This window comes from Pleurodeles waltl, chromosome 10, assembly GCF_031143425.1.
Source record: "Pleurodeles waltl isolate 20211129_DDA chromosome 10, aPleWal1.hap1.20221129, whole genome shotgun sequence".
Taxonomy (NCBI): domain Eukaryota; kingdom Metazoa; phylum Chordata; class Amphibia; order Caudata; family Salamandridae; genus Pleurodeles; species Pleurodeles waltl.
The window spans coordinates 102,655,632-102,680,062 of record NC_090449.1 but is presented as its reverse complement, the minus strand read 5'-3'; the positions used below and the strand labels follow the sequence as shown (position 1 = coordinate 102,680,062).

The 24,431-nt window shown below is 45.0% G+C and overlaps 1 protein-coding gene across 6 annotated transcripts in view; it reads right to left on the bottom strand.

Moving 5' to 3' along the window:
* GPR146 (G protein-coupled receptor 146) overlaps nt 1-24,431 on the bottom strand; it is a 101,222-nt gene that overhangs the window by 20,324 nt on the left and 56,467 nt on the right. Inside the window, exon 2 of one of the 6 annotated variants that reach the window (XM_069209866.1) lies at nt 22,451-22,537. The exons of 1 other annotated variant lie outside the window; for it this stretch is intronic. Coding sequence is in view for 1 of the 5 variants with exons in the window: in XM_069209864.1 (XP_069065965.1) it covers nt 1-145 (145 nt within the window). In the remaining 4 variants the exon portion in view is untranslated. Of the gene's footprint in view, nt 198-1,511; nt 1,565-22,450; nt 22,724-24,431 lie in introns of those variants that run through there. 4 more of the 6 variants (XM_069209867.1, XM_069209871.1, XM_069209864.1 and 1 more) reach the window with 4 other exon arrangements.

Genomic DNA, 24,431 nt, shown 5'->3' with positions numbered 1-24,431 from the left:
CGCCGCAGCCTACCTCCGCGTGCTCGCCGCGCATTCTGTTAGCACCGCAGCCCTCACGCGTCTCTAAGGGACATACGCAGGCGGGGGAGAGGCCGAGGCACTTTGGAGGGACACGACCCCCTCCTCGGCCAGCATTACGTTCCATCTCGCAGCTTGTTGGCCCGCACTGCCGCTGCTGCACTTGTTGCTCGCCTACTAAATAACACAAACTTCCAGCTCCCTGGGCGGGAGGGCGGCGCGAGGCCCCGCCCCGCCGCTGTTTACAGCCCGGGCTGAGGCGGGAGGCGCGGCGAGGACCCCCCTCGGGACGCTACACCCCGGGGAGCCCGGTCCGACGAGCCTCAAGGGCCCTTCAGAAGTAGGCCGCGCATACCGGGCCGCCTGCCTCTGAAGAGAGGGCGAGGTCACGGGGAAGTTCAACAACCAGAGGAATTTTATCGGAAGGGGGTAAACAGCAGCGTGTATCTGAGTGCAGATTACAGGCGGCGCGAGCGTTTGCAGCCCGCGCGCACAATGGGGACTCTGTGTGCGCGTGAATGAGCGGCGGGAACAATGACAGATGGGAAACCACGGGCCGCCCCGGGGCCAGGGGAATGCAGGCCGTGCAACAGGTTCTTGTGGACACGCATCACCTCCCTGCCGGCTTCCTCGTTCCACTCATTGCTTCGACTACTATTGTTATTATTTGAAATTGATGCAAAGCCGGAAGAACGGGTTCACAGTAGTGTAATTACTGGGATGTAACTGCTGTATTACACCCGAGGGCGGCCCACTTTTGGGAAAAATAGTTAGAGAGGGAGTGGCCTGGCAGGGTATTTCGTGTTTTCTGTATTTGTCACTTAAGCGTTTAATTGAGTTGTTTTCCGAGATGTAGGTTAGCTAAATAGACAGACACCCGTCACTAAAAGTAATAAAAATGACATTCTCCATTTCTTGGTGCGAAATTCCAAATATCATAATAGCACGAAGAACACGTTTTAAAAGGTTACTTTGAATCACAATAGATGTTTGTGGAATTACTTTAACTAGTCCCTGCTTCGAATTTCGCCGTAATGTAGCATTTTATTTTAATCGCACCTTCTTCATGACAGGTGCATGTGCAATTTAAGCACAGGGCACTTTGCAATATGGACATATTTCGCTTTGCAGAGGACCTAACGGCCTCTTAGCTTGTCCCCTTGAGAGGGGTTAAGAGGTGCATCATGGTAACACCAATGAATACCCGCCAATGTAAAGGGAACCACAATATGTAAGACACCTCTAAAAACGCTAACACAAATTGCTTCAGTTCAAAATGCTACAAACTACAAAATTAGAACAATTCCCAACACTTCCAAAGGGAGACACGCATACTTCTTCCGGAAAGAAGAAAACAGAATAACCTGAGGTGGCCAAATATTAAAAAATAAAAAAAACAGAAGGATACACTTTCCACTGACAACAAAAAAGACACAAAACGGAAAGGTAAATGCTACATAATGATAAACAGGAGCTACACGGTAGCAAAATACCTCAACACAGCGACGAACTCCAAATATAGGCAGCTTATGACCGAATACTGTGCCCAGGTTGCTGTAGCAGAGCTCGACACAGGATGTCTCAGACACACATGGTAAGCAGAACCACATCTGATCTGTTAAGGTGATGTAGGCCTGGCGGAAAACGAGATAACTTCCTCTCGTGCGGCCCAGATAGGAGTAAACAAAGAACGCTGCTGCTCTACGGAAGTTGCCCACAGGCTGACTGACTTCACATGACTGAAGGATGACCAGTAGATCTGCATACTGATTGGGAAATCCACGAGCTGACAGAAACAGTCAGGAGAATACTTACCTAATGATAATTTTTTTAATAAGCAGCTTTGGGGTTCTTGGTATTTGGCATGTGCAAAGCGCACAGTATGCCACGGGCATGAAATCACTGCGCAAAGCTTCGGTATTTTCGGGCATGGCTGCCCAATCGATTTTGTGAATCGGTTTGTGTAGAAGTGTAGTTAGGACTGCAGAACTTCCCCTTCTAGGCGCTGCCACTCCCAAGTGTTACTACAAGCCAACTTAACGCTACTCAGTTCACTAAACTTGAAAGGATGGACGGCTGGGGTGTACTTGCCATAATTCAGACCTCTGACCTTTGCCCTTAATACCCTAGCAAATGTCAGCAGCAAGTAGTCACTGCGTCAACCCGCCTGCTTGTCAACTTGTGACGCCATCAAAGACACACAAGCTACTGTGAAAGGTTCCAAAATGTAGTAGTCAACAAGAACTTTGGTTACACTTGTAAAGTAATTTAAGAGGAACACATATTTTAGAAGAGGAAAGAGGGAGGTTTAAAAAAATAAATAAAAATAAAAATAAAATCGGGAAAATTAATTTCCCCCACTGACTTTTATTGAAGGAGAGGTAATTTCCGCTGGGAGACAGCCAAAGAAAATACATTTTTGGCTTTAAAAAATCGGGAGTCTCCCGTCTGAATCAGGTCTATTGCATGCAGGAGTAATACCCATAACGTCCCGAGCCACTGCAGCAACTGATTCTTCAGTTTCCTTCTTCAAACAGATTACCATGGAGGAAAGGAGTAAAACTGCCCAAAACAATTAAAGGCTCCAAAGGTGGGCAGAACCAAGACCAACAACATGCCTTATGGATGACCTTGCAACACAGGCCCCAGAGATCACACACTTTCTCAATATAGCTGTAATAAAGGAAGCTATCACCACAAGCATGAAACAAGGTAAACTACTCTTCACGAAGAAATCCCCGACTGATCCTAGTTAGGCACTATAGACTAACCTTGACCCATCTGCACCATAGTAAAGTATTAGAGAGTGAAGTGAAAACAAGTAGAGATATATGTGGACCAACATATCCTCTCCCATAGCCACCAATCCAGGCTTACGATGACCTCTCTCCACCCCTTCATCGAGAGGGACTTAAGTCAAGAATAAATGCACCAGTGCATCGTATCTCAGCACTACTTGAGACGGAGAACAAAAACTTGGCCTACTTCTGTTCCGCCATCTGCACACCATGAGACAGTGGACGCCTCAGGGACAGCGTGGAATAAAGCTGATCATTCTTCAATATGCACAATCCTAAGAGCACGGCAAAGTTTTTTGAAAGCTAAATTCAAAGGATCCCACGCGGTATATTCACTATTACATGAGACAACAACCGTATGATGCTGCTGACCCAAATCACTGAACGCCACCAGCTGCTGCTCCAGATGTTTGAAGATAATACACAAATGCTTCGTGCAGAAAAATGTGGTCGGGAAAGTAGGCATACCTTAGAACCTCTGTCAATCACCCGGAAGAAGATCTGCGACCACCGTCTCATCTGCAAGTCCAGAGAACTGTACAGCGACTGGGAAACATAGAGCTTGGCAATGCTGCTCCACTGAGTTTTATGGCCGTAGAAGGATAAAAACAATGCAGTACCTTGAAGTACAAAAATCTGTGTCTCATAAACATTCCTAGCTGACAACAGGACTTGAAAATACTCTACTGTCGAGCTATTTCAACAAGTTAACATTCAAACCCGCTTGAGGGAAAAACACAGCCATTTTTCCAACAAAAACAGCATATGTGGCCAAAATCCAATTAAAGAAACATGGTTGGATTATTTCCTGTTTTTCTTCTTAATAGCTCATCTAGAAGCAACAAGCTTAAATCAGAATCATGTACAGAACCTACTCCACGCTGGCCCTGAACAGGTCCCACAATACAAGAGACATCTCAAAATGGACTAAAACAAGTTAGGTAGTACACAGACACACAAAAAACCTTAACAAATAAATTACAGACAATACCTGCTATACCAGGACCAACAAACCAAGCTGCAGAAAGTAATGTATGAGGTTTCAAACGCGAAGGAAAGCCTCTGTAATGAACTATTTTCGTTATTTACCCATATATCTCCCAGCTACAGAACTGGGAAGTTTTAGTACAGACTTGACTTACGATGCAAGGAAGAAGTACTAAAATAGCATCACACCAATGACCACCAATGCCCCCTCCCGAAAGGAAAGACTCTGCTAGAAAGGCCCCCTTTGTACTTCACCCTTCAAAATACTTATGACATGTCACACACCATTGATTCATCAAATCGCAGATCCCTCCACCACACCGATGACCAACCAGATACCCGAAGGATTATCCGTAACACGGTCCCCTTTGTCACAATGTGGATGAACGTGTCCTTGGGGCAGAAAAAAATAGTGCTTTTCTTTCCTCCACTTGTCAACTTATTTTAGGTTCCAAAAGAGGAGGCCACTTCTACGGAACACAACTCTACTACCAACCAGATCCTGCAATCTAAAGGCTTATAATAATCATCGTCACCTTGAGTAAACATAAAAATGGAAGCAGAAATGTAACACTAGCCGAGAACAACTGTCTCACCAGGGAACAAAATAAGGGGCCAACAGACATTAAACTACCACTACACCTCTGTAAAGGAAACGACTAACACCAACACGTTAGGCATTTGCCTCCACAAGAACTACCGTAAAAGTGAAAATATCAATGTACAAATAACCTGGTTCAGATGTCAGGTTCACTCATAGTTAAAGAGAATCACTAGATTACAAATAACCTGGTTCAGATGTCAGGTTCACTCATAGTTAAAGAGAATCACTAGATTACAAATAACCTGGTTCAGATGTCAGGTTCACTCATAGTTAAAGAGAATCACTAGATTACAAATAACCTGGTTCAGATGTCAGGTTCACTCATAGTTAAAGAGAATCACTAGATTACAAATAACCTGGTTCAGATGTCAGGTTCACTCATAGTTAAAGAGAATCACTAGATTACAAATAACCTGGTTCAGATGTCAGGTTCACTCATAGTTAAAGAGAATCACTAGAAACCAAAGGAAAGCTCAATTAAACCGCTTTGGCACATACCAGATCTAGTAATAACTTGATCAAACTCGTACTGAACAACAGAAGACAGCTCCTTCAGATGATGCAGTTAGTTTATCATATCCCTGAAAATCCCTCAGCGCTTTAATATTGCAGGTCTTTGGAAGACAACAGTGCACGTATCATGGCAGCCCTAAACACAGCGCTTCCCAAATATTCCATTCTTAGCCATAGGGTTAAAGTAGCAGAAGCCCTGGTGGTAGGCCAGGATGGGGATCCTGTTTGGCTTCTCTGCAGCTTTTTGGTAGCGTGATTCTCAATATTTAGCAAAGAGCCTGGCTCTCTCAAGTTGGTTTATATCATTGTGCCAAGACTGGTGTAAATCTGGCCCTTACTGCCAACTGAATCCATTCCATAAACTACTGAGTGCTACATACCAGCCCACTTACCCCAAATAAGCCAGCTGACCTGCTGGAGGTCAGCAGAAAGTTGAGCAGGCTACAATAATACAGAAAGTAACATTCAACATGCGTGTGTGTCCTTTTCCCAAAACAGAATAATGATGTGAAATTAACTATACCCCCGATGAACGGACACTCTTAGGATATGCTTCTGCACTACAGATGTCAATTGTGCAGTCTTGCTGGTGCAAATGATTTACAACCTTTGGCAAAATCTTGCAGAGAAGACTGTAATTTGCAAAAACACCCACTGTGCCAGCAAAATACACCACTAACGTCCATGGGGAGAAGCAACCCAATAGCAGGCATGATCTACCATTAGAGACCTCTATATGTAGAAACCATGCACACCAAGAGCCATTACTGAAGACTGTAATTTGCAAAAAGTCCACTCCCTGTCAGCAAGGTCCGCCTTTAGCACCCTATGTGCTGAAACAACAGAAAACCAAGCAAGAATCACTTTTAGAGACCTCTATATGAAAAAAACACAATGCTGGATCAAAGTCTGCCACAAGCCCTTAATGTGAGTCCAACTTTGGGTTTTGCTAAAATGGAAACTGGCCTCCTCTGAAAAAGGTTGATCTTCCAAAATTCTGGAATTAATACAACTTTGATCATGCCATGCTTTAAGCCAGGGCTGTTGGCTCTAAGGCACATTGTTTCTGTGAATCACATCATGTTGCATGATCAATGAATGATACTGAAATGTACACACGTGGTTCAGACAAATGTACATGAATTAGATAATAATGAGTGAAGTATGCATGATTTAAGCCTAAAATACGCCTAATATGTTACTCAAATACCTCTGAACGAATATAAACAACCCTCAGAGATTTGATGTAAATTAGGTAATAAGCACAATATGTGTTAAACCCTTTCCTCAAACTGCTTAATTCCTTGGTGTCTTGTTCTTGTATATAAAATAAACATATTATAATTGCATAGAGGGATAAAATGAGAATCTAGAGAGAAATTAAACATACAAAATCAGTAATTTGTTTCAAAAATTTATTAGAATAATTTCAATATAAGGCGGATTACACAAAAATGAAGGGGCTAACACCGTGTTGATAAAATGCCTTAGTCTCCCATTTTACTTGTAATGACCTTTAGATTGCAAAGAATAAATATATCCCCATACATATCTCCTGTGTGCTTATCGCTCTTCCTTTGAGGAAAAAAGATCAGAAGAATTAAAATCCAGTTTTTGTTGCTTCATTTAAAGTGCGGCTGTAATGCGTTCCTTTCAACTTGGCAGTGACTCTGGAAGCAGGTATTATGATTCCACTTAGCGAATGTAATAGTTTATTACACTTGAACAACTACATCAATTTGTAATTGACTAGAAATATCACAAATTGCCTGTAATAAGTTAATTAGAGAAAGGTTGTCTGTATTGATCTGTAAAAAAAGGAAAACTGGAAAACCTAATTATGTAATATGTCTGGTAGTCGAACATCAGGGGAGCACTCAGTTGCAACGAGGATTGTTATACAGCAGCAGAAATAACAAAAGCTTCAACACCCTCTTTATACCACCACCACCACCACAAGTTCCATTGAAGAGACCTTTTTGGCACTAGTAATGTGATAGAAACATCAAGGGAGAGCGCATGTGCTTTCTACCACTGTTCTCTGCCCTCTTTTTAAATATTTTGTACATCATTGCAAATGTTTTTTTAATGACAGATTGTCACTTTTGGCCATTTCAACAACTTTTTTTAAGTCACGTGCTATTGGTCACAAGGTTTTCTTCCCAAAGTGTGTGAACAGAATTATAAATGCCTTAACACCATTAGTGGAGGGTAAAGGCTCTGAGTTGCACATATCTAAAGCAGCTCTCTGGAAGTTTTCTATGTAATAACAGGCCAAAACAAACAAAACGTTTGTTAGAGATTGAAAAAGTCTATTTCAAACCAGCATGTATAACAAAACTGATTTTTCCCACCTATCGTGCTGCAGTAAATATTAGCACCAGCTCAAGTGATGTACTACTTTGTTAAAAAATGTAAGAGAAAATGATCTATATTATATATGACAAATCCTTGGCATTGTATCTACGATGAATCGACTGCTAGACTGAGTGCATGACAGCTGCCATATTGGGATTGTTTGTTTGCAGTTATTGCCTGCCTGACCGTAAGATGGAAAACCTTAGGACTTGCAAGACTGCAGCATCTTCTCGGTCTCGTATGACTTCGTACACATGCACACGTGACACTGTGATGGTGGTGTTTTATCTCGTGAGACCTCGCCGCCTTTCCCCCCTCTCCTGTGTCTGTTTTTCACTGTGCACTGCAGAGGGGCCTCTAATATAGTCAGGAAGAGGCAAAAGTGAGAACTTCCTGTTGTTTAGTTTTTTTATGGTATAGCTTGACAGCTCAGCTTTCAGCAGACAATTATGTGAGAACCACCAAGAGATGGGTTTTGGCTCTGCCCATAGCTTGGGAGCCCAGAGTACAATTTTTCATTGGGCAGAAATAGTGTGCTTCCATAAAAATTGCTTGTCTTCAACACAGCCAAGATAGTTTTGTTCATGCAGCTGTCTGAGCTAGAACTTTCATGGGCACACGTCATTGAAATGCTATTAAAGTGCCTTTGATAACTTCATCATTTAAGATGTTTTTCTCTGGCAGCAGCACAGATGGGAGGAGGCTGTCATTAACATACATGGATTTTTAGGTCTGGCGTGACAGTGCATTCATAACCCAGACCCACTGGCTTTGCCAATGCATGTTTTATTGGGGTGATAGGCCGAGTAGCAGTGCACACCATTGCACATCAAGATGCTCACCCCTGAAATGTATTCCACTCTAGACATGGCCCTTCATCAGCAGGGTGTGTTATTACCCACCTGGGAGGAGCAGCCGCAGCCATTCATTTCTCAGCCCGTACATGAGCTTCGCTCCTTAGATGTGGTTGTGCTGTACGTGTGTCCGCAGTTTGGAGATGCCTACATGTGATAACTCTGTCCTATTCCTCAAAGACACCTGGGAGAACGCACAATGCAGCACGCCTCTCTCTCGCCTCCCTTGGGGGCCTGTGTATCCAGCCCTCTACTCTGCCCTCCACATCCTCTCTCGCCTACAGCTCCCAGGATACACTCTGATCTATAAACCCTCGTGACCCACAGGTCTCGCGTCTACCGGCACCAGTTCCTCCTTTTATTTGGAATGCACTTTCGTTACTCCGCGTCTGAGTAAGGGATGTTTGACAAAATAGCGGGTCTCTGTTTGGAAACAACAAACTAATCCTGTTGCAATGAGATACATGGTGGTGGGCTGGATTGGAGTGGGGTGGATTGCTGTTTGCATGCACTAGCATATTAAAAGATATGGTTTGTGCCAGTGCTTGTAGTACATAACAGCATGAAGGAGCATACACAGGTTCGAGCAGACAAGTATGCATTTAGACAGTGGGGTAGCGTGGGGGGTGCAGGGGGGGCGGCCGCACCGGGCGCAACATCTGGGGGGGGGGGGGGGATGCACTCGCGAGTGCTAAAATCCACGGGTTCGGGGGCGCAAATTACTTGCCTTGCCCCGGGTGCTGACAACCCACGCTACGCCACTGCATTTAGATAAAGAAACGGGAGCTGACTCCTGTGGTGTGGCCCTATAGGTTTACTGTTAGAATAGTTTACCATGAAATTATTATTAATAATTAATTTGCATTGGTTTGTGCGATACCACGTGACACGCAGGCGCTACTTTGCCGCGCGCACGGGCTTTTCAGCAGACACACTGATTCCGCTTCTGTAGTAAATCAGTGCGCACAGCGTGATCCGTTTAATAAACCCTGGAAACGAGAACTCCCCGCGCAGCACTACTCCCCCGAGACCCTCCCTGCCTGGCCCGGAACTCGGAAACTTTAAACGCCTCCTGAAGTCAAAAGAAGTTTGTGGTATTTCAGTAGAAGCGTGTCTTAAGATGTGAATAGCACTTTCCAAAACTTGTGCTCCTAAGGAAATAGAAGTAATGTGTGCATTTCGTAATGGATATATTTCTTCCGCATAAAACGCGGTTTTCTCAAAGGCTAAAAGGGAGCTTTAAGATAAAAGGGCCTGTAAAATGTTCTTTCGTCTCCCAAAAAATAGTCCTTCCTCGATGCATCTGTCTCCTTAGAGCACAGCTGTGGTGTGGGGATTGAGTGGCAGCCAAGTTTACTTCTCGAGGTGCCCACCCTGCTGAGTTTATGTGAATTGTGTAGGGAGCAGAGAGAGGGAGAGTGGGGCGGTGGGGGACAGCCCAGAGAGAGAGAGAAGGGGGGGGGGGGGGTGTGGATGGGTGGGATACAGACCAGAGAGGACAAGCATGGAACTGTTTTTTGCCATGTTATATGCTACAGTGTGGCTGCTGTCCAGCATGGCTAAAAATTACTTGTGTGGATTATTAAGAGTGGAGTGGGAGAGTAGAATGTTGTAGAGTGGATTTGCTGAAGTAGGGGGAGTAGACTGTTGTAGAGTTGAGTAGAAGGGAGTAGAGTTCAGTGGCAGAGTCTTGTAGGGTGGAATAGGGTGGAGTGGATTGAGGTAGGGGGGTGGACTGGGGTAGAGTAGGATGGATTGGGGTAGAGTGGGGTGGACTGAAATGGTATGAGGTGGATTGGATTGGGGTGGATTAGATGGGTCAATTGGATTGATAGGGGTGGGTAGGGTGGATTGGAGTGGGGTGGACTGGACTCTCTGGACTGAAGTAGGCTGGACTGGGCTAGATTGTGGTGGGATGGAGTGGATTGCAGTGGGTGGATTGGAGCGGGGGATTGGATGGAGTGGGGTGGACTGGATAGGCATGGGGTGGGCGGGATGGATTGGACTGAAGTGCGGTGGACTGAACTGGGATAGGCTGGAGTGGATGGATTGGATTTGAGGTGGTGTGGGATGAATTGGATTAGAGTGAGGTGGACTGGAATGGGGTGGATTGGATGAGTGTGGTGGATTGGACTGGGGTGGACGGGATTGCATTAGGTCAGGGTAGATTGGAGTGGGGTGGTGTGCAGTGGAGTGCGCTGGATTGGGGTAGAGTGGATTTGGTGTATTGGACTGCAGTGGATTGGATCAGAATGGGGTGGACTGGATTGGTGTAGGGGGATTGGAGCAGGGTAGATTAAGGTGGTTTGGTGTATGGTGGATTGGACTAGAGTAGGGCGGATTGGAGTGAGGTGGACTGGAATGTAGTGTGGTGAATTGAGATGGAGTGGTGGGGATTGGATTGGAGTGGGGCGAATAGGAGTGGGCCAGATTGCTTCAGATTGGAGTGGGTTGTGTGGGATTGAAGTGGGGCAGATTGTTTTGGATTGGAGTGGGGCAGATTGTATTAGGGTAGATCAGAGCGGGGTGGATTGGATTGGTGGGGTGTGGTAGAGAGGGAGAAGGGTGAATTGGGATGGAGTGGGGTGGATTGGATTGGGGCCAGGTGGACTGTTTTGGAGTGAGTGTATTGTTTCCGACTGGAGTGGAGCAGATTGGAGTGGAGTGATTGAAATGGGACAGATTGTTTTGAATTGGGTGGGGCTAACTGAAGTGGGGCAGATTAGCTTGGGGTGGGTTGGGGTAGGTTGTAGTGGGGCGCATTGCGGTGTACTGCACGATTACGTGTAAGAGCATGATTTCAGAAATTACACATAATAAAGAAACAGCATTGCTTTGTAATCTTTAGAAAAAGATAACACACATCTTTTGAGAACAGCACCCACCAGCAAAAACAAAAGAAAACATGAGAGCAAAGCGAGGACCAAGTACTTGGTAAAATAAAATAAAGTTAGCTATAAAAAAGATAAAACTTTGCTATCTTGTTTGTCCTGCTGCGCACGTTTTTGACAGTCACAAGCCTTCTTTTTGCGTGGCACAAGAAGTTAAAAAGAAAGGTGGCAATAGAGGGCAAGGGAGATTGAGGAAAAGAATAGTGTGGAAGCAGGAGATAGGGTGAGGCAGGTAAGCAGGGAGTGTGGAGTGACAGAGGAAAGCAAGCAAGACAAAAAGTTATGGACAGATTAAGAGACGGGACAAAAGAGAGATAAGACAAAAGAGAAAGAAGAGGAAGACTAAGACGGGAAACAGGCAAGAGAAAGACGGACTTAGGGCAAAAGTAAGACAGGTGGCAGAAGGAGATAGAGATACACCAAACACTACTGGACATTGCACTTTATTGTATTGGTGTCTATATAGTCCTTCCCGTGCCCCAGCTCCACTGGACACATGCATCTGAAACAGCCACAGAACAGCTACGCTGCTCCCCGTGTGGAGTCTTGAGAAGCTGTGCTGAAACTGCTGTTGCCTAGAGACCGCAAATGGAAAAACAGCAAGATATCTCAGACTGGGAGATGCTGCGCACAAGCACGCCAATAATCCCTTATGCACCTTGAGAAAAGCATGCATGCAACAATGCTTATAGCTACGTTTTCAGGCCCGGAAGAGGAGAAGAATTTTGTTAGATAGCATAGGGAAGAAGGTAATAGAAACAAAAAAGTCTTTGCTGTGATGAACATAGGACACTGTGTCAGGTTTGTGTTGTGCCTGAAAATATAACTGAAATTAAGAAGAAAAAATGTGCAGACCCTCTGTGCTTCGTTTGATCATTTGTGTAACACACTATTACTGTGTTGAGGCACCAGTCTTCAAAAGTTGGCCCAAAGGATATGGAGAGGCAGGGTTCAAGTTTGGGTTTTAGTTTTTGGAAGTTTTCCTCAGCACCCTGAGACAAGCTCCCATGAGTTCATTGGAGCCCCTCTTGCACCTCACTCCACATTAGTAGACAACCTGTGCTAGGACGGGGCAACTTAAATTCTTGTTTAAGGAAGATTCGCTGAGATAGGATTCTACACCACAATTTATGTGAAATATGGGCATCACTCGATGGATAGTCTATCCTCAGTCTGATTTACTAAGCTCATTCTAAGCAGGGGAGTTCCTTCTAATAACGAAAGGCCCATCCACTCTGCTAAGCTTTCATGTTGCACATTGTTTAATTAGCATCCTGTTCATGAAAAGGTAGACAGAAATATTTAATTGCAACCAGTGCCAACTGTCAGATGAACCACACAGACAACAGCTTTGGAAGTTCACACTTGTACAGACAAATGTGCTTCATATCCACACGTTTTAAAAGATGGTAAGATCAAATTTAAAAATTCTGTGTAACATTCAGGAAGTCACCTTTGCAATGACATCAAAATACCATCAGAACTACCACAACACTGTGTGCCAACATGAAACCCTATTTCAGCCTGACTAACCAACACACTTTCAAACGTTTTAAACTGACAAACTTTCAGGAGTTTAAACCGGAAGCACATGTATGGGAGTTAAGGGGGTCCAGTGCTGTTCTCTCCAACTTGAAATCTTAACCCGACCACAAGCTGTTCAGGAAACGCCTGAAAACTGAGATATTCTGCCTATCATTCAAGCCATCTAGTAACAGAACAGAGGCAGTGAATGCAGAATATTGGACTCCGTTACACTACCTATGCGACTGGACTCCAACACCCCCTTTGTCTTCATTAAGTTCACTGATAGGTCGACCATGCAAAGGCTTCGACCTGTTGTAAGTCTTGTGGGCTTTTAACCACACCAGCCCATCACTATCACCCGTTCGTGGACTTGCCTTTCATTAATTGTTATCATTGGTTAATGCTTTACATTTGTCCCTCCTTGGGGCAGTTTTGTTACCGCCTTGGACACTGACCCTGCTACATGGATAATTGCACGTTTGCCTATGTGTCTGACTGTGAGCGGACGTATTTTTCCTTTTGTGTGTTTCCTTCGCGTTCATGCTCATGGCGGCCATGGTGCTTTGAATCGGCTCACTTATGTCAACTGTTTTACTTTTCATTTTCAATGTGTGTGGCAAGAAAAGTCCAGTTAGGAATTTACAATGCCAATAGCTCTACTTCGAGCAAACGTGAGACCTGTTGCATTGCAAATGCTTGTTACCTTAACTGTCAACTCTGTGACGTGGCCACACCGCTACATGCAGCCTCCCACAAAACCTCTGATCAAACAATAAACAAAACCATTTTCTGGCTAATAACCTACCTTCTGAATAAAATTATTCATTTTGTTCCCTTTTAAAAAAAAAAAAAAAAAACAGTGTCAGGCATCTGACTTACTATTTTCAATAAACTTTTTGTCATTTGAAAAAGGGCACCCTTTTCATGCGTTCATGATCTCTGCTGGAAAATAAATATTTGATTTAAAAAAACGTAAAGGCCTCGATTATGAGTGTCTGTGTAATATATAATCACAGCACAAACACCAGTTTGTGTAGGGATAGCAGTTACAAATGGCTCCCCGTAATAATCCATTGCACAGTTTTCTTCAGAAAGATCAAACCTGCTGAAATTTAGTGGGGAAAAGGTCTGGTAAGTACTGGGACATGTGGATTTTCGTGGGCCCATTTTTTAGAGGTTAGTAAGTAATAGGCGATATTTGGCTCCCACAATCAATCCCACCCATGGGTTGCGGTATTCACTGAGAGCATTAACCATCAGGCACCCACCCTCGTACACACAATCAAGCCCACAAGGCCACTTGTATTATAGGTGCCTCCCCCGGCGTGTAGTAATATTTTCAAGCCACTCAACCTTTGACCTCGCAGTTTATGCCATCACCAGAACAACTTGATGGCTTTTTTCCTCCTGGACTGGCACTTTTTTATTTAGATATTTGTATCCATTGTACAGAGTGAACATTTATATGTGTGCTTTAGTCTGCTTGATCGATATATTGTATTTTAGCTTTCACGTGTTCCAAACATTGTTTTTTTAAATGAATAAACAGTGACATGAAGTGATCCAGGAATGTCATCCCTTGAGAAAGCCTCTTCTCATGTTTTATGTGCACTCCCTCTCACTGTTTACCAATCCTGCTGCCCCTAAAGACCTTCTGAAAACACCACCTGTTGCTGACCAACTTATTTTCTGCCTTAAATTGCTTCCTGCACTCCTCTGACTCCCACCACAAACCAACATTATCCTCCCTGGCAGATCCGTGTTGTTTTTTCACTTTGTAATTTCACTAAAACTTAGGAAGGGCTTCAACCAGGCACATGCTTCTGTTTATAAGCATCTCAAAACAAATCCAAAGGGCACTAGGTTAAGCTCAAAAGTGCTTTTATGGATTGAAAAGGGCGGGAGATAAAAGCTTTTCGTAAATTATATAAACAATAATAATAATTTTAAAAAACGAAAGGGGGGGGTCATTTAAAATACAATAGGAAGTCTGCAGAGCGACTGGCGTGGTGGATGCCCTTGAGAATCGGATGTCTTATTTACAGATCTTTTATTCTGCTGAATTACAATCATGACATCCGTCACAAAATCTGGCCTAGTAGGAGTCATTGTTCCATCCACCCAATTAGCTGCTGATGGAAAGTCCTGGGGGTCCTTGCTAACACCATCAGCGGCATATTATGAGACACTGCTTTCCATCTGAAAGTTTTTTGATTAGACTATGTCAAGAACATCTATCAAGTGTTTGTCACGAGGCCAATTCTCAGCTGTTTTTAGGGATGCCTGGGTGAACTACCTGTCTCCAGATCTCCACAGGCACTGCCTCAAGCCTTGAACATTTCACCCACAAATCACTGTTTTCAGGTGGGTTAGTCAAATTGAGGTCACTGGACGGCAACAAGACTACATTGCCGTGAATGCATTAAGCAATCACAAAATAGTCCAGCACTGGAAACAGGATTGGTAATCACCTGGAAGGAGGCAGTTACCAGGGACGGCTTCCTTTGCAATTGCGGAGGAGCGTCGCCTCACTGCTTAAGAGCCAGCAGAAGAAAAATATATTTGAGTATCGTTTTATTTTTTTTGCCTCTGGTTCAGCCAGCAAGTGCAGGGAGGAGCTGGGCCTCGGTAGGTGGAATGAGCAATTGTGTGCACTAAGTGTGCATGTGTGTTTGGACGGCCTAAGACGGCCGCCTAAACACACATGTGCACTTAGGTACACAGCCGGGATGGAGAAACCGCACAGGCCCCAGGATTGTGTCTGAGCAGCAATCACTGCCGCCCAGACCAATCCTGACACTGCTTACATGCTATGTTTAGCATGTAAGCACCCCCAGGATTGAAGGGGAGCCTCCTCTGGTGTCCCAGCGAATGCTGGGTCACCAGAACCGGAAAGATGGCGGCAGGGGAGAACGGCAGCAATGAACGGTAATTTTTTTATTTTTTATTTAATTTATCCCCCAGTCACCCCCTGCCCCTCCCCTTGAAATCTGCGGCAGTCGCCGCTGCCAGTTACCCTAGAGATGCTTCGCTGTGGGTGCTCACATACCACCTTATTTAGTTCTCAAAAGGTAAAAACGTATTTTATGGTGTAGCTCCCCCTTCCGGTGTCCCTTGCAAACAAATCCTGGTGACTCAGACACTTCTGCACAGCTCATGTCGCAGCACGCAGCAAGACTCCCTCCTGGTCCCCTTGTTTGCTTGAAATGTCTGGTTAGTAAGCTTGATGCTTCGGTGTGGGAAAGAAAACAGGTTCTGGAACTAAAAGTGCCCCCATTTGTGAACGAAAACGTTTTTTTTTTTTAAAGCAGCCCATGTTTGCCAATCGTGGCGGTTTTGAAACTGTAGAGGCACACTGTGTAAGTGATTTGCTAAGTAAGGAAGACTAGATGGATTTGAGATTGCTACAGGCAAAGTCTGTTTCAACATCAGGGAAATCAACAGCACAAAGTCTCAAAGAATATAAAACAGGCCCACAAACTTCAAAAGACCGGCCCACACAGTGACGTGTCACATCTACCCATCGGGCACTGCCTGACTGCCGAATAGGCCAGTCTGACCCTGCTTCTCACTCTCCGCCTCTCTGGTGTTACAGCAGGTGATTTCGAGAGGTTGGTTCTCTCCTGTCATTCTGTGCACTTTGCACTTATGATGGTTCGAGAACACCCTATTCCAGCAGGATTGAACATCTCTTCAAACCAGTATTTCCATAACCCCGCTTTGCACAACTCCCAGGAACACAGTGTAATCATTTCTGGAAAGCGTGTAGGACACAGTGCTAATCACACAAAACGTTTTGGGGTTTATTGATATCATTTGGAGCCTTTCGCAGAGAAGATTGGTTTTAACTCCGCATACAACACGGTGGGGCGCGAGATCAGACTGCGGCCATTCCATGAAGAGAAAGCGCAATCTGTTTTTACAATTTCAGGTTCGGAGAGATAAAGCACCTCACCCTCAATTACACAATTTATTTTGATCAAGTGCCAAAGCCTGGCTTATCACCCGGGTCTCCGGGATCCAAGGGGCAGCCATCAGGCCACTCGAAGGCCATTCCCTCCGTGGCCGCGGAGACGCACGTGCAGGCCTGGTCTGACGCACCAACGCTCTTATGATGAGGGCACGTGCAGTCAACGTGATTGACACCCTCACCTGAACTTCCAGTCTCCTCGTGTAACATCACGTGTGTTTGGCTCCCACGCACGAGCCAATAATGCATCAATGTTCACTCCCAGGACTTCCAAGGGGACTTCACTATGTAATCTCTGCTCACCATCGCCAAGGTCCTGCCCACGCAGAGTTAATTTAATTGGCTGGTTTATTGCCCCAATTTTGGTGGCTGGAGGTAAAGCTTTTCTTTAATGTGGGGTTCAATGTTCAATTTGTATGTTATTATGGCAGAGTTGGGACAGACGTGTGTAAAGTTGGGAGAGATTTGGGCAAGCTGAATGGTGGCGTAGCATGGTTGTTTGGAATCATTTTTGCATTTCAACACTGCATTTTGTGGATATTTGAATCACTATTTCCATGCATTTTCCCGAGTTGTGTGCACACATGGATGATTGGTGGAAGTCACCTTTGACAGTGTTTAGGTAAGCAACCTCACCTGTCCATCAGCAATGGAGTAGGCCTGGCTTACAGCTTCTAGTACTTTATACTTCCAAGAAGCAGGTGCCTAAGGGTGGTAGAGGCGCACCATGCCTCATTTTGGAGGCAGGTACTCTTTATGTTTCAGGGACAGCTTTATTCTGTGTTTTTTAGTGAAGTGTATTTCGAGGAGCTCAAACCTCATTCTGTTACAATGCCTGTTGTGGAATAAATGAGGCTGAAACATGTCCACCAAAATTATGGTTAGGCCTTAATTTCGGTATTGGGGAACCACAGCTTGCACAGCCAAGGTTTATCAAGCACACTGCTTCCTTGATTCTCGCAACACAGGAGCAATTAATTTCAGACCCCCCAGGCCCCAAGCTAAATAATATTTTCCTATTAGGGCACTTCCTTTCTCCTAGCAATGAGACTTTTTGGAGACATTCGTTGCCCTCCGTTTGCCTCTTGCCATTTGTGGTGGTGCTGTGGGACGGCGGCCCACAGTGGCCTAAATACAGAGAGCAGTAAGGATTTCTGAATCACTTTCAGGTGAAAAGGGCAAGGTACCTGTGTCTCTGTTACTCAGAGTACAAGACCTGCCCAAAGAATCATCAAAACAGTGAGAGTTTGTTGGAAAATACTGCAAGGTCCAGATGGATAATGCAGCAGATCCTACAAATGTACATATAAGATTTTATAAGGGTTCAGATTTCCCATGGGCACCATGGAGAAGTAAAAATTGTTTAAGGACAGTGGCCCCTACATGTGAACACACATCTGACTTTTCAGAGGTTCACAGTGCATCTCAAGAGTACTCATGGAAAACTATGACAGTGATAGTTTGAGTCAAACACAAAAGAAGTGATGGAAAGAATGCTTGCCAATAGTCTAACAGATGGCAGTTGTTCAGGTAGCCTTTTTAACTCATTATCTTTTGCCCAACGTGCCACCTAAGATTAGATCCAGCCACATGCAAATCGGCCTTTGCTATGTTCTAGTAGGCACAGTCCATCCAGCTCAAACTGCCAAGCTAGGTCCTCTCGGAAATGGAACACAAGCAACCCACAACCGATGTTAGCCTATTTGGGCCCGCTATAATCTGGTGCAGCTTGGTTTCAGTGGCAAAGTGAGCATGGCACACTTGGCCACTTAGGGCATTACATCGAACACACAGAAAGTGATGGTGATCACCTAGTGCTAGTTTGCCAGCAGGACTTTATTTGGGCTCTGCTGCAACAGCTTGTTGTTGTGGACTACAATGGGTTTGGAACCCATCCCTTACTTAGCATTTGTGGAATTTCCTGTCTCTTAATTGCGTATTGCGTTCTGGAGTCACTTCCTTTTCTTTCGTCTGGAGCATGAACAGTGCATGAATGAACGTAGTCAAGAAGAAGCATGACTGCTTCATCTTGATTAGGAGCATTCTGCTGCTGGTACTGTGATTGAGGTAGTATTTTCTTTTTTAATCTCTGCATTGTGTTGCCTCTTTTTTCTTTTTTTATATTTTCCCTACTTATAGCTTCTTCCATACGCCCCCTGCTCCGTGTTGCTTCTTCCCTCTCGCCTGTAGTAGGACTCTCACCATAGGTGAGACTGATGGTTTTTAACGGCAGCAACTCCACATGTGGGGGACGGAGTCAAACCTACACCGTTTGGCAACTGTGGGCTTAACCCTTTTGGCTAGCTAGCAGCACGTCACTCAAACCTAGAAAGTAAGGGTGATTTGTGGCAGCCTAGCGCATGGCACGCTGACTCCTCAGGGAAGTCATGGTAGAACACACCTTACCCCTTTCTCTCATATGCACACGATCTCATACATGTAAGACAGACAGAGAAATGCAGGACAGGCTTCAATACATTTTACTGAAGCAACTCAATTCTAGGTGATAAACCATGAGCTGCAGTAACTAGGAGAATGAAACACAATACGATTATTTTTGTAATCAAAAGTGTGTAACAAATAAAAAGTCCCCGCATCCTGTCACACTAATAAATCTAAATTCCTATCCACAATTCTAGCTGCTACCTCAGACGAAAGCAGTGTGAGCCATAATCTGCCCGTACTAGTCTCTAGGAGAAGCCTCGACCCCATACCTGAAGTAATAAGCAGGGGTTGTGTGCCTGTTGTCTGCTGGCAGTCCTCCTAAGTGGCTGGAGGAACGAGGCCAAGTTCAGCACACCGGGGACGACATAATACAGCGTAAGATGGCTGGCTGGAATGTCCTCTCTAACCTTATTTGTACCAGTTTGATGTTTTTATAATAAAACAAGGTGTTTTCTAAGAACTGGCCTGACAAGATATTGGTGCACTACGTACTTTTGGACAGGCAATTCTTGGTAGATTATTATATACATCCTTGAGCAGAGCACAAGATGAGAATGTCGTGCAGAAGGAACTAATAATCCCTGCGTGAAAAGACAGCTGATAAAAATAATGAAACATCACTGCTAAAACGAAGCAATGCTTAAATAATGAAAGGAATAGATTGAATTAACTAGGTAAAAGGGCTCAGACCGCAGGTCCAAAGCTAAAATAAGTGTGCCCTAGCATCACGCTAAAATGGACCCACGACACACCAACCCCACCCCGTTGTCCTCCTTGCTTCTTCCCTCCAACCCACAATCCTTCTGCCCGAGATGCCTCTTCGCAGCTACCCCTGTTTATGATGCCTCTTCCCTCCCACCCCCCCATGCTCCCTTCATCAGTGATGCTGCTATTTCAACTAGGAATATGCCAATTTGATCACGTTTAGTTTGGAAATACAAGCACTGTAACACTGGTTAGCAGGGTTGAAGTGCACAGAGTTTCCAACAGTGGTGTTCTGTATGCACTCTTCTTCATTGAATGCTCGAGAACAGCAAACTGTGTTAGTCGACTGTCTGTGTCGCTTGTAAAGGCTTGTGCTCTCATGGACATTACTACCCAGCCTACTCCTGCCTAAAATGTGTGTAAACATCCAGTCAGCTTGTCACGTTTCTGCTTACAATGGGCAACACAAATCAGTAAGATCGTCAGGTTTCTGCTCAGGAAAACAGTTCTGCTTACAAACAGGGGGCAAACCCTTAAGAACGAGTCTTCAATGGAAATGACCTGCTTTCAATGTGATAATCCAGGGGTTGGTGGACTTCATACCCAAAATCTTGAGACCTGCCACGGGCATAGACATATTGTGTCAGTTAGCATCTTCACAAGAAGAGTGCTGGGCACAGGTAGAAACTCCAGCGCAGAGCATCTTGTTTCATGAACAGATCAGCATTGGAATGCTAGACCAATCACCTCCAATGTGGTGCGGCCATGTTTGTGATCCGCCGTCATTTGTGTAGTACTCTAGATGTGAGAGAGCTCAGCCAGAAGAAGGCGTCCAATTGTGCACAGCACTGCTCAGTAGGACGGGTGTTTGAAAAAAGACAAATGTAGGGAAGTCCTTCCCATGGAATGGAGGTCAAGGAGTTCCTCCTGAATGCGACAGATTGGGCGGGGGGTGGGGGGGGACTATTGGGTGTTATATTTAATGCTGAAAACTCTGCCCTTTGTCACATACTTTTAGATAAAACTTGTTAAAGAAGTCAGGTCACGTGTTAATGGATGTGTTGGATAATTTTAGGAACATTTGCTTTTGAATACTGATACATTCAAAAGCAAATGTTCTTTAACAAATTAGCATGATGGTAGATCAGCAAAGTGCTAAGAAATGTAAAATACCGATTTAGAGCTCAATTTACCACACAATTTTCACATTATTTATAATCACTTTGTTTTCTCACACAACATTGATATCATCTATTATGATTTGTCATTATGTAGGCTGCTATGGCATGATGGGACCCACCCCTTGTGCAATAATGCCCCTTGCATTATGGTGATGATTCTTTGCCTATTGAGGTCACTCATTGCAATATGGAACCCACATCTGACATAATGCAAAGATTGACTCAATGAAGCCAATTCTCAGCATACTACAGGCATCCATGCACATCTCTAGCGTACTATTTACTAGCGGCTTGAAACTGGCACACAAGCATCATTCACGTCTGGTTGATGCCGGCCACGGCATATTGTTGATGATTATTTACTTATTGTAGCCACCCTTCAGGGGTGCCCATCAAGACATAATGATGGACGTGGCAACAGTCAGTGCTGGGCCCTGCATCACGGCATCATTTCTGGTCGTACTGTACACCCTTTCCATTGATAGCTACATACAAGTAAAGCAGTAGATGTTTCGTTTGCAAAACTATCTGGGAGATTGAGAAAGAGATGCACCCTGGAACTTACTTTGTTGAATGCAAATTATTTCCCAGACCACATAACTACGTCTTACAATAGAGAGAGAGGGAATTAATTTAAGAAACCCCCTTTCGGCCAGTAGTTCTCGTCTTCTGATGGTCCTATTGTAACCCCAGCCACCCCCCCACCACCCCACCCCCCCCCCGCCCTCTAGATTGTAAAACGCTCTATAGCTGTAAGAGGCCAGCGTGGGCGCAAAAAAGTCAGCTGGGTATCAGTGATTTAAACGCTCGCCGCTGTCATATGCAGTGCAAGAGCTGAAACCCCAGCAAGGCTAAATCAGACTTTTTCCGATGTTCATAAATCAACTGGATATCAGTATAGGTTCTTACGTACAGCTCTTAGAAACCGCAGAAGTGTGGAACGACGCGCTATATACGAAACAAGGTTATTATTATACATTAATGATACATGAAAAAAACATCCCTCCAGTTCGCTTCCTTTCCCAGGAACGCTTTGTAACGACTGCTCTGTAAACCCGATAAACCACCTCCTTTAAATAACACTGTAATTTCATTTCCTGCTGAGGATAATCTCCGCTCTCGGAGCCGGGCACGGGTCAGTCGAGGCTTAATCAGAACAGGGCGCAGAGCAACCGGCCCAAATCTTATTTGCTGGATGAAATATATTTTATAACATTGACAATTCACCCCCTCCCGAATAAAGCTTTTAAACGCCTACCCAGGAACGTTACAAAAGGAGAACGTCAGAGCACGACCTGCAAGTACTCAAAAGCAAAGACAATTTTGAGATTACGGTGCACATGAAATAAACATACTGTGAAGTTTAGGGCTAAACAACTAAATAGAGAATACATTTGTATGTGTCTTCAAAATGACCCTCGTAACTCGCCTGGGTAATGTGAACATGTGTGTTGAAAAAAATTATGCCTGTTCTTTGGAGTTTAAAAGGGACATCTATTGTAAATTAAAATACAAATATTGTTCATCTGTGCGCTGTCCAAACACCTACACAGTGCATTACTCTAGTGAAACTTGGCAAAAAAGTGATGTTTAACTCACCTGGCAGGCGAAGCCCTGGGGTTTTTCGCCGTCCTGCATGGGCCCCTCGTAGGCAGAGAGAAACATTTCACCGGTCTGGACTGTAACCTTAATCAAAGCAAAGAGTGAGATCAGATTTCCCTCAGAAGGTAAACAATGGCTGAGCTCACGAAAAGCGAGTGCTGACTTCACTGCGCCCAGGCCCTGTGTGGCACTGAACTCTGTGTACATCACGTGGCCTGCCCCCTCCCCCAGGAGCCGCCCTCCCCCATGCGCACAGATCCCCTCCGGATTGGCCCAGCGGCCTGTTTATAGAGACAAGCCCTCCGCAGCGGTGCCCCTAAAAGTGATTGTCAGAGGTGGGGTTAAGAGGCCATTAATGGTGGCTCCGGGTCACTGCCCCCCTTCTCCCCAGCGCGCGGCTCACAAGGGGAGTCATTCATGCGCCACGGTTTTTTTTCTCCAAAATACAAGGGGGCGGTGGTCGCCCAGTGGGGTAGGACTCGCATTGTTACAGGTAGGCGTTTCCCCCCAATTGTCCTCGCCTTGACAACAGCAAACAGACACGCCAAGCAGTGGCCGCTCGTTAAAATGCGCTAGGCCTGTCACTGCCGGGGAAACCTTTACTTCATAAGACATTCTCTACCCGAAAAGTTGTGAAGCTGTTACGACTACAAAATAAAAGAAAAAAAAAAACATATTTTTTCTATACATATAATAATATATGTAAACCCATGCGCGCAAATTACCTTTGCATACAGTCAATGTGTTACCAGTGCCAGAACGAACATGGGTCTCCCGCCCTCTGAATTGTGAAATGCAGCTACAATTAGGACCTAGGGGCCGCCTCCGGGCCCTGGTGCCACTGCACCTGCTGCACACTCGGAACCCCCCCCCGCCGCAGTTCACCCGTTACTGGTCACAGACGCCTGCCTGGCAGGCTGGATTACGTTCTGAGCTCGGCGCCACTTTTAAACCACCACCGCCGTAGAGCGCCCCTGCACTCCCTGAAACGAATCAGATCTCTGCAAGAAAGCGCCCATTGTGAGAGTCCGCTGCAGACGGCCTTTGTTTTTACTGGGCGACACCATTGTAATGGAAAGAGGCGTATTTGCATTACTGCAGACAGGGGGTAGGCCTCTCGGGTGGTGCTACTGTGCTGCCCCTTAACACCCCACACATATAGGGTTTATTGTTTTTCTCTGCACACAATTGCGCTAATGATTTTTTTTTGCTCTGTCTGACATGTTAGATAAAGTACGTATTTGTCTGAACTTTAGCAACAGTGAGGCACCTGTTTGAACGTCTTGTGTTTCCCACATCTTTAGGCGTCAGACGTCCCCACCATCCGTGTCTGAAACCCAACATTAGCCCATCGGAGCCGTCATTAAACGGAGACAGTCTGTGTTTAGCGCTTGAAGGTCTAGCGTCGATCTGGCATTCCTCGCTGTTTCCACTCTACACGCCAAGATGTGAGGGCGCCGCACGGTACGCCAGGCATCCAACACGCACACACACACACGTAAATCCACAACATTGTAGCCAGAACTGTGGTGCACAGGTACACCATCCAAGAAAACTGTGTTGTTTATTTTTAAGAGGATACGAAATTCGTGGATTCAAGTTCTTGTACAAGTATATATGCTGCAGCCAGGCAGGTCACATCTCGATAAGCACTAGGAGGCCCAACGCACAACCTAGTGTGTGATGGACACGCTTGCAGTTTTAGAATAAGTACACTTTGTAGATCTCCTGCAAGCTTTCATAGATTCTTCTAGTGCAAGTGCAAAAAACGTAATGGAAATTCAACAAAGTTAATGAAAATCTATTACTTACCGCCAAAACGCAACGATGCTGGTACCATCCAAACACGGGCTCATATTTTCCCAGAAATACCTGCTTCTGCCAATGTCTCAGCAGTTTTCCCCTCACTGGCGTCTGAGAAGTATTTGCCTTTTGGGACATTACTGGCCGCAACCAGGGCTCTAGTTCCCAGAAACCT